This window comes from Solanum dulcamara, chromosome 8 (assembly GCF_947179165.1).
Source record: "Solanum dulcamara chromosome 8, daSolDulc1.2, whole genome shotgun sequence".
NCBI lineage: Eukaryota > Viridiplantae > Streptophyta > Magnoliopsida > Solanales > Solanaceae > Solanum > Solanum dulcamara.
This window is the reverse complement of record NC_077244.1, coordinates 75,740,397-75,751,610: the sequence shown is the minus strand read 5'-3', so window position 1 is coordinate 75,751,610 and position 11,214 is coordinate 75,740,397. Positions and strand designations below refer to the sequence as shown.

Here is an 11,214-nt window from a genome sequence, read left to right as displayed (position 1 = left end):
ATTTATAACTTTCGAATTTTCCGCCCTCCAATTCTCCATCAAACAATAACATCATTACCCTGGTTTCTCCCCTGCAGCTCCTCTTCCCTCTCTTTCTCTCTTACAGCTCTCTCTATCTCTTCTCTCGATCTTCACGGCTATAATATCTCTATCTTTTGATCTTCAAAAGCCAGGGTTTTTGCTGACTGCTCTCACTATTTTTGCTCCAAAACCTTCCCTTTCGATTCAGTTTAGGGCTTACAGATCTGTTTTTCGTTCAATATGTTTTGGAAGCTCACACATCTTTCCTGTTCCCCAGTATGTGGTGGATATCGATTTATCTAACTCTAATGCTTTACTTGTTGTATTTCAGTTATACGCACAATTTTGCTTCTGGAGATTTGATTTTAAAAGCATTTTAATCAGTGTTGGATTCAATAGCTTTTTTTCAGAATTAGTTTTGGATTCGTGTGCAGAGTTTGTTACTTGTGTTAGAGTTTAACTTTCGTGCTTATTTATGAGTGGGAGAAATTTGGTGTAAAAAATTGTGCTGTACTGTAATTTGTGCTCAGTTTTGTATTGCTTGTTATATTTAATTACTGTAGCTTCACTTAGCTTGGTTGAGTAATTTGTTTTCCCTTTCTGTAACTTCTAATATGATTGGAGTGGTGATATTTTTGTAAAGCAAAATGTCTGTTCTTCTTTTGTGCAGTATAGTTGTTAAATTAACTGCAATATTTATTCATTACATTTACTGATTGAAAAAAAGTGCAATCTTTATTTCGTGGCTCTGAGCTTTGATTTTCGTTCAAACTTGATGTGCTAATTGTTAACATATATTTGCCGTGTATGTTAGGTTGAAGAAGTGTTAGACAAGGAAAACTTCACATTGGAAGAGCTTCTTGATGAAGAAGAGCTAATCCAAGAATGCAAAGCTTTGAATAGCCGCCTGATAAATTAGTAAACTTTCTCCCACCATTAGCTTATTATTTTAAATCTGCAGTGCTGTTGATAGTTTCAGTTTGATAATTAATTGACATACTGTTTCCAGGGAAGTAATTAATATCCTAACCAAGGATTAGTTCCATTAATAATTTCAAAGTTCATTGAGAGACTATAATTTTGTGATTTCAGTTTGAGAGATAGAGCTCAGGTTGAGCAGTTGCTGCGATACATTGTTGAAGTGCCTTCCGAGGATGCCGATAGCAAATGGAAGTTTAAGTAAGTTATGACATAACCAAGCTTCAATTATCATGCCATTATTTATTAAATGTACACCTACATCCAATATTTGAAAATCTGGCAGTACTTCTGATTGCTGTTTCATGCTGTAGGTTTCCTTTCATCGCATGTGAGATATTCACTTGTGAAATTGATGTCATCCTTAAGACTTTAGTGGACGATGAAGGGGTACTGTATTCACAAGATGTAATTTTATGCACAAAAAATGCAGTTGTTGTGCTCTGATAATTTTGGTCATTTTTTATTGTGGTGCAGCTAATGGATTTGCTCTTTTCATTCTTGGAGACCGACCGTCCTCATTGTGCATTGCTTGCTGGGTATTTTAGTAAGGTATACTTTGATTCATCCACATCCGCCGTGTATGAAAAAATTCCTTTGTGCTTTGTTGTTGAAATTTTATTTGACTGATACTTTACATGGTTTTGATGCACGCAGGTTGTGGTGTGCCTCATGTTGCGGAAGACTATTCCCCTTATGAATTATGTCCAGGTTGGCCTGATAAATTCTATGTAATTGGTACTTTGTACAGGCAATTTATATTTGTAGTTATCATTTTTTGCTTCTTTTTTCCTACGCAAATGCGAGATGTGCTTGCTAAGGTATTTTTATTGTCTGGTTAAAGAGATATGTGCTAGTAGAAGGATAAGTTGAGATTTAGAGAGTGACTAATCTTTCTTTAATATACAAAGTAGTATTGGAATACAGAGGATTGATATAGGAAAAACTAACTTTGTGTTGATTGATTTTTTCTGCTAAGAAACAAAAGAAGATATTGTTTGCCAAGTGAAGATTATGCGTGTAGTAGGAAAAAAGCTAAAGAAGTTTGACTAGTATGATGTGATGAGGTAGTTCTATTTCTATCACATAAAGATGAAGATTATATAGTTAGGCGGCATTTTGAAAAGAAGGCTGGGGGATTGGTTTACTTGTCACATCTACATGGATCTTATGGTCAAACACAACCTGACTGTCTAGGAGACATTTTCTTCCTGATGATAAAGGTTAGCTTCATAGCGTGATGTTAACTTGTAAACATAATCTCATTCTTCTGTTCTTTTGCTTTTCGATAGTAATTATCGGTTGGCATTGATATAAGCACTTCTTTTTTCATGTCATTTGTTCTCGAAGATGTATTATAGTTATTGTTCTCATTCTTGTTGAACTACCCTGTTATTTTTGGACAATATTGGGTCTGAAAATTTTTGTTTTTGGCAGTGGAAAACCATCTTATACAAATTCTGTGACTTTTTAGTCTTCCTCATCTTCTGTATGGTTCTATGTTTTTTCGCTCACAAAAGAAGAAAGACTTTTGGCATTACTTTTAAGTTCTTCTACATTCTTGCAGACCATCCCACATGTGCTGCTAGAGATCCTTAATTCTTTCTAGAACATCCAGTTATTCCAGTTATTCCTTAATTCTTTCTAGAACATCCAATTATTTCTCCATTGCTCTTTCTCATTTTGCTGCCTTCTCTTTTGGCACCTACTTTTATGCTCTCTCTCTCCCCTTTTCACTATACATAGCCTATCAGAAAACTTGTAGGTTGAAAAGATAAATAATGAAAATCTCTACTTCTAAGTTCCCCAGAACCCACAAGTGGGATTACACTGAGTATGTTGTTGTTGCTTTGCTTTTAGTAGTTTTCTCCACATTGTCAACTTGATCTATGTTTTACTTGTTAGTAGCTTCCAAGTACTTTGTAGTCTTATTTTTTTGGTCATCCTAAGTAGGTTCTATAGCCCGAATTGTTTAATAATAAGAGTTAAGAAATTGTCGAACTTTTCATTGCTGTAATTTTCTGGCGGAACCTCTTGGAGAGATAAAGTTGTAGTATATTTTGTTTTATGTTCTTGTACACCTTTGTAGAAATGATAAATGGCTGGTGGAGCTAGGAGGGTCATGAGTTTAAACTCGCTTAAACTAGTGAAGATAAAAGGCTGCTTTTCCCCCTTTGGAAGAATGGTTGCTTTAGCATTAAGCATCCTTATTAGTGGGAGGGGTTGATACATAGGAGATCATATCTAAGTCCTCCTCCTATTTCTTATACATGGTAAGTCGCTGATGTAGCTAGAAATGTCGTGACTTCAATGTTTGCTTAACTATATATGTTGCAACTATATATGGAGCCTCTCTTGGAAGAAATTTTGCTTCTAGCATCTTGATTATGGGAGTTACCTTGGAGACCATATCAAAGTTTGTAGAATCCTGACATAGAAATGAAGTTGATTTTATGTAGAGCACAGCTTTATGACACATAGATTCTAGGTGCTTATACTTTTTTTTCCTCACCCCTCTAATAATCTGTATTTACATGGTTTTTTTTCTGTTGCAGTCCCATCATGATGTTTTCCGCCAGATGGTGGATTTGATTGGTATTACATCCATAATGGAGGTTTGTAGCCTGGTTTTCCATTTTACCATTGACCACTATCTTTTTTATTTATGCTTTCATTATTTGAATGTATACTTCTATATAAATAGATTGAGAATTACTTAGCGAGAAAAAAACCTTTTTCTCTGATGAGATTTTTCTTATAGGTTTTGGTGCGACTTGTAGGCGCTGATATCTACCCCAACACTAAGGATGTCATGCAATGGCTGGCTGACAGCAATTTATTAGAAATGATTGTGGATAAATTGAGCCCCTCTGTAAGTCCAAAATAGATAATGTTTTTTGCTTTGATTCTAGTGATATATAACATACTACGATAAAAAATATATAGATGATCTATATATTGGGCATGTGGTGGTGCATTAAGTATGTATGTTTTTTCTGACTTGATTCTGTCATTGTATTTTATCATTTGTTGTCTCCCTGGCTATGTTATTTGTTGGCAGTTCCTTTACTGGTGATCTATTACCGCTTGGTTTACTGGTTTAAATGCTGGTTTGTTGCTTACTGAACAGTAAACAAAGCGTGAAATGACTTCCTTGACTTGGGAGCAACAGGAGCTGTGATGTGCTAATATAGTTGATAGGAATTTCCTCCTTTTAAGGCGCTAAGTTACACGAAATTCTGTCCGATTTAAGGAGATAGGACATACTACTATAGTTGATAGGAATTACCTATACCTGAAGCACTTAATTCAGACACCAAATCCTCTCAATTTTAGTTGCATGTTCGTTTAAGCTACACTGTAGATCATTTGAACTGGCTTTATTTCTGCCATCTTTTCTTAATGTTTGTGGATCACAGTCCTGATGTCAGGATTGCTGAATGCAATTGAACGATCTAGTCTTCTACTGAGTTGCTTCTGGCACACTTAGCTTAGAACATTTTTGATGTTGTGTTCTATTCTCCAGAGTTCTCCAGAAGTACATGCTAATGCAGCAGAGACTCTATGTACAATAACCCTAAACGCACCATCTCCTCTTGCTACTAAGCTATCTAGCCCAAGGTTTGTGGGAATTTTCTTGATATTTCCCTTAAAAGTTAGTTTTTATATACTTCTGCTGATAGTAAATTTACCATTTTTATTTCTACTGAGAATGAAATATCATCTGTACTTGTACGAAGTAATTTATAACTGATTAAGTTCTACAACTTTCTTTGGGTGTAGTTTTGTAGCAAGGATATTCAGTCATGCCCTTGAAGATTCACACTCAAAGTCCGCCCTTGTCCATTCATTATCTGTATGCATATCTTTGCTGGATCCTAAAAGATCAATTCCATCTCCCATGATGTATTCTTACCACTGCCAGCATGTTTATGAGTCATCTGTGCGTATCGATCCTGAGACTATAAGTGCAATGCTGCCGAATCTCGGTAACTTACCTGTTTGGAAATATGTACACATATTTGAATTGCTGCATACTTGTTCAAATGTCTTTCTACCCTTTGGAAATCATATAATAATTGTGTAGAAAGTGTGGGTAATAAGAAAGTACGAACACATAGAGCCATCAGATATCAGGCCACACAAGAAACATAATGCTAATATTAGTGATTTTTGCTGATGATTTTTCTGTCCCGGCTCTCATTATGGAAGTTTTAATACATATGTCATATTTGACACAGGCAACTTGCTAAAGCTGTTGAATATATCATCTGATGACAAGATTCTGCCTACAACATATGGTGAACTCAGGCCGCCTCTAGGGAAACATCGGTTAAAGGTTTGCTTATTTGCATCATAGAGTAAAAGAGTTAATCGTTTCTTTATCCATATCCAATTTTATAGCAATCCCTGAGAAGGATATGACAAGCTAGAAGTTCCATTGTTGTGGTGTTCGTTTAATAGTTTTCAAGGATCAATTGTTCTTTTGTGTTGCAAGCAGTTGTAAAGTCCACTTGTTAAACTTGGTGGATTTGTTGTCATGTATTTTCCAACTACTAATCTTTGGCTAGTAGCTTAGGAAAGAGTACTGACATGAAATTACATGCCTGGCTGCATTCACTAAGACTGTTTATTGGGTTGATAATCTTAGCTGATTCTTCTCCTCTTTTGTATCTTAGACCAGTTTACTTCTTTATTCTAGATTGTGGAATTCATTTCTGTGCTACTAAAAACTGGCAATGAAGTAGCAGAGGATGCATTGATCAGCTCTGGGACAATTGAGAGAGTCCTGGATCTCTTTTTTGAGTAAGATTCTGCCTATGCTCCTGTACTCTCTAACTCGGTGTACAGAAGTCATTGATCTTGTATTGTTCACTTTCTTACTTGTTTCTTGTTTGATGTTCTAACAAGTTGGATAATTTCTATTTAGGTACCCATTTAACAATGCGTTGCATCATCACGTAGAGAGTATAATAAACTCATGCTTGGAAAGCAGAAACAGTGTCCTCGTCGATCATCTTTTTGAAGAGTGTAATTTGCTTGGAAATTTTTTTCAAACGGATAAACAGCCCACAGTTTCTGGCAGTGAAAGTCAGGTTGATTTTAGTGAAGTAACTGATTTCCTTCTCTTTGATGTTTATAGGTCTTGCAAATTTATGTGCCCTTGTTCTTTTATAGTTGTCTCTACTTTTCTATCGACTATGAATATATTCAGTAGTAACCTTGTATTCTCGTTGCAATTAATAATTTAAAATGTTTTATTGTGCTTTTCAATTGATGCAGCCCACTTTTCCTGCTACTGGTAAACAAGCACCTCGACTGGGTAACATAGGGCATCTAACACGGATTGCTAACAAACTTGTTCAATTGGGAAGCAATGACAATCGCATTCGAGGACATCTAGAGGTGGGTGCTACTGTGATAGCTTTAAAATTTGTTATATGTTTCATGGAAGTTCGATACGGAAGATTTCTAAATCTAATTGCCAAAAGGTTCTGAAGCTTTAACTGTTAGAACTTACTATCTGTATCTAAGCAGTTCTTTTCTCAAGAGAGCAGCTACATGATGGGTGCAGACAAATAATTCTAAAGATACAATTACCTACCCACTCTATGCCCCCAAGTAGAATATTTTATACAAGATTGAAACTTGGCTTGTATCTGCGTTCTTGGGGAGGATGCAGTTTCCATGGATTTTTACTATTTATGATTATAAATATGGTTCTATTAAGCAGCAACAACAACAACATACCCAGTATAATCCCACAAGGTGGGGTCAGGGGAGGGTAGAGTATACGCAGACCTTACCCCTACCTTAGAGGTAGAGAGGCTGTTTCCTATGGTTTTATTAAGCATTTCTTTTCCTTCAAGAGTTGATATTCTTTTTGTTAAACTAAAATCCACCCTTAAGGCTGCGTACACACCACCCTCCCCAGACCTCACTTGTGCTTACACATCATTACTTTTTTCAATTTTTGTCGCTATTGTTGGCTTTTGATTATAATTGTGTAGCTGGGGTTGGTCCAAGATGGTTTTACATAGTATTCCCTTCAATTATGATTTTGTGCACAAGTTTCACCCTGCTTCTGCTAATGGGTTCTCTTTACTCCAGAAAAATATGGAATGGAGTGATTGGCACTCTACTGTCTTACAGGAGCGTAATACACTTGAAAATGTCTATCGATGGGCTTGTGGGTATGCTTTGCCTCTTTTGATTAACTTGAACTTTTTGTAATGTTACATTTTGAATTCTGTAATATGAGGTAGACCGTAAGAGAAATTTTGTTTGGATGAAGCAATCACTTGGGAAACTTTCCTGGCATATTTTCATAAATGTTATCACTGCCTCTTAGAGGAGGAAAAACTTAATTTAGAAGAATAAACGAAGAGATGTTCAGGGTATGTAAGAACAAAGATCTTTAAAGTAAGCAGCTACTTCAAAAAGTTCTCCCATATTAATTTTCTTTGGACAATAGACATACAGTTGGTGTGTAACAAGCACTCTCTTTGTAGTATTTTCTAGTTCAACGTTTGAAATTTCAAATATTAGGAGGGAATTAAAAAATAGGACAGATAAGAAATGGCTGGGTTAAGGTTGAATTAAGGGTTTTAAGATGTGCTTTGTTGGTCTCAAGCTGATATGAATTGTCCTTTGATAAGACGTAGTACTTCCTAGATGTCTTACAAAATGGATTAGATGGGTTTCAACTGAATTTCTTAAAATCAAGTAGTGAAGCACACCTTCGGAAATATACTTAAAAAGTGATTGTAAGATGAGCTTATGTTTTCTCACCTCCTCTCATAGTCCTCCTTAGTTCCGGCAGCAAGTACGATAACTACACTTCAATCCCAAGTTAGCTGGAGTTGGCTGTGTGAATCCTTAATAGCATAAATGCTCTAGTTTGTATGGCATATATGGATTTTCATCTTCTAGTTGGAATATATTCATAATAAACTTCCTTTTTGTGTATAAGCAGCCGACCAACTGCATTGCTAGATAGGACAAGAGACAGTGACGAGGAAGATGTTCATAACAGAGATTATGATGTAGCAGCTTTAGCAAATAATCTGAGCCAGGCATTCCAGTACACCATATATGATAATAATGGTGCCGAAGAGGTAAGTTATATCTCATACCTTCTAGTTTGAGGGTTGGGGGAGGGTGTTGTCTGTAGGTAGAGGAGAGCGAAAGGAATCCATGATCTCAGGGACAAGTGCTCTGCAACCCCAAAACAGCTTTTGGGCTGTGGATTGGGATTTAATTTTAGTCTGGCTTTTGATTCCTTCCTTTTTTTTTCTTGCATTTTAACAGGGTCACGGAGCTCTTGATCGAGATGATGAGGTAATAATGTTTTTCTCAGGTTAACTTGTCTTCCTTTTTGATATGAAATGGAGTAGTTAAAAAACACGGTGCACTGAAGACGGACTTGTGTGATATTCACTTACCTATTTTTCGGTATCATATGCCTTAGTGTTCATCACAATGTTACATTCATGCCACTGTAGGATGTATACTTTGATGATGAGTCTGCTGAAGTTGTCCTGAGGTTGGGAGATGACCAAGGGAGGTGAGTTCTAGCTGTCCTGGCCACCAAGTTATTATAATCTGTCAGTTTCTTGGCATCTGGTATTATCTGGACCTCTTATCTTGTGTGACAGTTTTTTGTTTTTTTTAAAAAAAAAACTTTTTGCAGCAATTTATTCACAAATTCAGATTGGTTTGCTTTTCGAGATGATAGAACTGGAGATGATCCCAAGAGCACCTCACCTACTGAAGTGATGGAAGAGATTAACCTTAATGGAGCAACAAATGGTGGTAATAGCAATAGTGATGATGATGTGGTAGTTGGAGAGCAGGATGAATTGGCTGAGAGAAAAAGTTCTTCTGATGTAATGCCCAGTTCTAGTTCAGATGCCTTTAATGGATTTGGTGGAGCCAATTCTGCTAATGGTGGAGACTTCAATCAACAAAAAGAGAAAGAAGGTGTGTCAGGTGATGGGGGTTTCTTCCATTTTGAGAAGTCAGACAATGATTACCCTTTTGGAGACAGGCCTATACCTGAATGGGTTGCATGGGGGAATGGCCCAGTTGGTGGATCCGTGAATCCCTTTGAAGATAATGGTGACTGTAGCGGAAATCTCACAAATTCAGGGGAGGCAGTAACTCCGTTGATTAGTTCCACTTCTTGTAGTGGTGTAGAGTCTATTCCAAATGGCGTATCTACATCTCCTGATTCTAACAAAAGTTCATCTGGATCTGATTCTAGTCAGAAAGCAGCAGCTGCTGTGCCTTCTTTGTTTGAAGAGGATGTTGAATTTGTTGGTGTGGAATTAGAGGGTACTGAAAAGGCAATGGAACATGCTCTTAAGGAGGGCATTGTTGGGGAAGCGGCTCCGTTGAAAAGGAGCTTAGTTCCTAAGATTCCAGAAAAGGATAATACAGATGACGGCGGGTCAGGAGTGAAAGAATTCAATGATGCAAACTATTGGAGAGTTGACCAAGAAGTCACAGTACTGGAGTAACTGGGGAATTCAGTTGATCTTCATCGAACAGAAGTGATGCGCAGGATACTCATTTTCAGTTTGGGTTGAGACTATACAGTTGTACAGTGTACTTTGTGTTTCAACTGGGTCCAACAAAAGGATAACATATTGGTTGTTACTGATTATTTATTGTTACACTCTGTCCAGGTTTCCTTTTTCATTTGTGAAAGTTTTGGTTTCTCAATCCTCAATATCGCATATTCATTCTAGTTTTGAAGTCTTGTATGGATTCTGGAGTTATTTCAATAATCAATAACACTTTTTCTTCACTAACTATCTAGGTTAAGGCACATTTGTGGGATGCTGATTAAAACGACCATCTTTTCTGCTTTTTTCTGTTCCATGATAAGAAATAGTTCTATATTCGATTGAATATATTTAACATGCGAGAATCATTTATAGTTCTAGCAATTGTGTTAAATATTAGTAGGATGACAAGGTCCAAATGGGGAATTCAACTGTAGTTAATTCTGTGGTTTCAGGAAATGTAATATTTACTTTCAACAAGTTGTGGAACTAATTTTTGATTTGAAGTTAGAAATCTTGTGTTCCCTTGCATACTTCAAATCAAGTCAATTTTTATATAATTGCGTCGTCTAAAGGCTCGCATTTGAAGCTGTATATTAGTATAATTCTTTATAGGGTAATTTTCAGTACTCAAGAATTTGCATTTACTAAAAAAGTGCACTGGTTGGCATTTGCTGATGTATATTCCTTTGTATAATTCCCTACACATACAAATTGCATAACTTTTCTTAATGGGATTAAAATTAAATTAGTATCCTTTGGTCCTCAATTGAGCTAAATGAATAATCTAAATCGTGTTTATTCAAGTACGATCAAATAAAATTGAAAAGATACAAGTTGTTCATTTCAATACTCAAGAATTCACATTTACTAAACTATTTGAATTTAATAGTTAACGTGATATTTAATTTTTAAACTGATACTATTATTATCGATTTTATAACCGTTTAGATGCTGTTATATATAAAATAGAACTAGTTATCTTAATTAAAATTTGTATAATATTGTTCTTACATCTCTAACAAGAAAATTAGTGAGAAAGTTTTTTTTTTTTTTTAAAAAAAGGATGCTAAAACGAAGCTTGCTCATATTGACGGGGCAGTAACACTTTTCTTTGATGGAATATATTTACAATCCCTTAAATTATCAGTTAATTTTATTTAAATACTCAAATTATAATGTGTTTCAAATAAATATTTAAACGCATGATAATGGGTTTATTCTATTTTTAATTTTTTTTTTTGTGTTTGTTTACAAATAGATTAAACAGATAAATATGATTCTTCCTTTTATCATACACGTCAGTAGTGGAACCTCCATGAGATTTTAAAGCTAATATGCATACTACTAAAAGTTGTCCATATAGTTAACTTTTAAGAATAATAAAGTAATTTACCAGTCACGAGTAATCATGGTAAAAATACAAGAATTTTACCATTCTGTGTGTGAAGAGAGACACACGTTTATCTCGCGAGTAGAGAGCACAATATCTCGGGAGAAATCGGTTCAACTTTATCATAATAAGAGACGTACACGTCTAATCGCTTGGCCGTTTATGCCCCAAAATAGGAAGTGGGGTCCACCACACGAATTGAATTGTCACCAAATCTATGTCGTTTAGTGGTCCCTCTGTGTTAACTTACAA

At 35.7% G+C, this 11,214-nt stretch overlaps 1 protein-coding gene across 1 annotated transcript; it reads left to right on the top strand.

Annotated features, from left to right (window-relative positions):
- Positions 1-9,815, top strand: LOC129901010 (uncharacterized). The gene is made up of 19 exons (XM_055976115.1): positions 1-297; positions 836-939; positions 1,114-1,200; positions 1,314-1,389; positions 1,477-1,551; positions 1,657-1,710; positions 3,555-3,614; positions 3,761-3,871; positions 4,526-4,620; positions 4,783-4,988; positions 5,241-5,338; positions 5,702-5,805; positions 5,930-6,095; positions 6,283-6,405; positions 7,111-7,193; positions 7,976-8,117; positions 8,311-8,340; positions 8,505-8,566; positions 8,693-9,815. The coding sequence occupies exons 1-19, from the start codon at positions 262-264 to the stop codon at positions 9,519-9,521; spliced, it is 2,541 nt and encodes an 846-aa protein (XP_055832090.1). The 5' UTR covers positions 1-261; the 3' UTR covers positions 9,522-9,815.
- The last annotated feature ends 1,399 nt before the right edge of the window (positions 9,816-11,214 follow it).

Bases quoted from the DNA above. Each gene is read 5' to 3' on its own strand.
- LOC129901010 (XM_055976115.1), top strand. From the start codon at position 262: ATGTTTTGGAAGCTCACACATCTTTCCTGTTCCCCA. The intron at 6,406-7,110 runs GTGGGTGCTACT...TCTTTACTCCAG, and splicing joins GCATTCGAGGACATCTAGAG to AAAAATATGGAATGGAGTGA. The intron at 7,194-7,975 runs GTATGCTTTGCC...GTGTATAAGCAG, and splicing joins GTCTATCGATGGGCTTGTGG to CCGACCAACTGCATTGCTAG.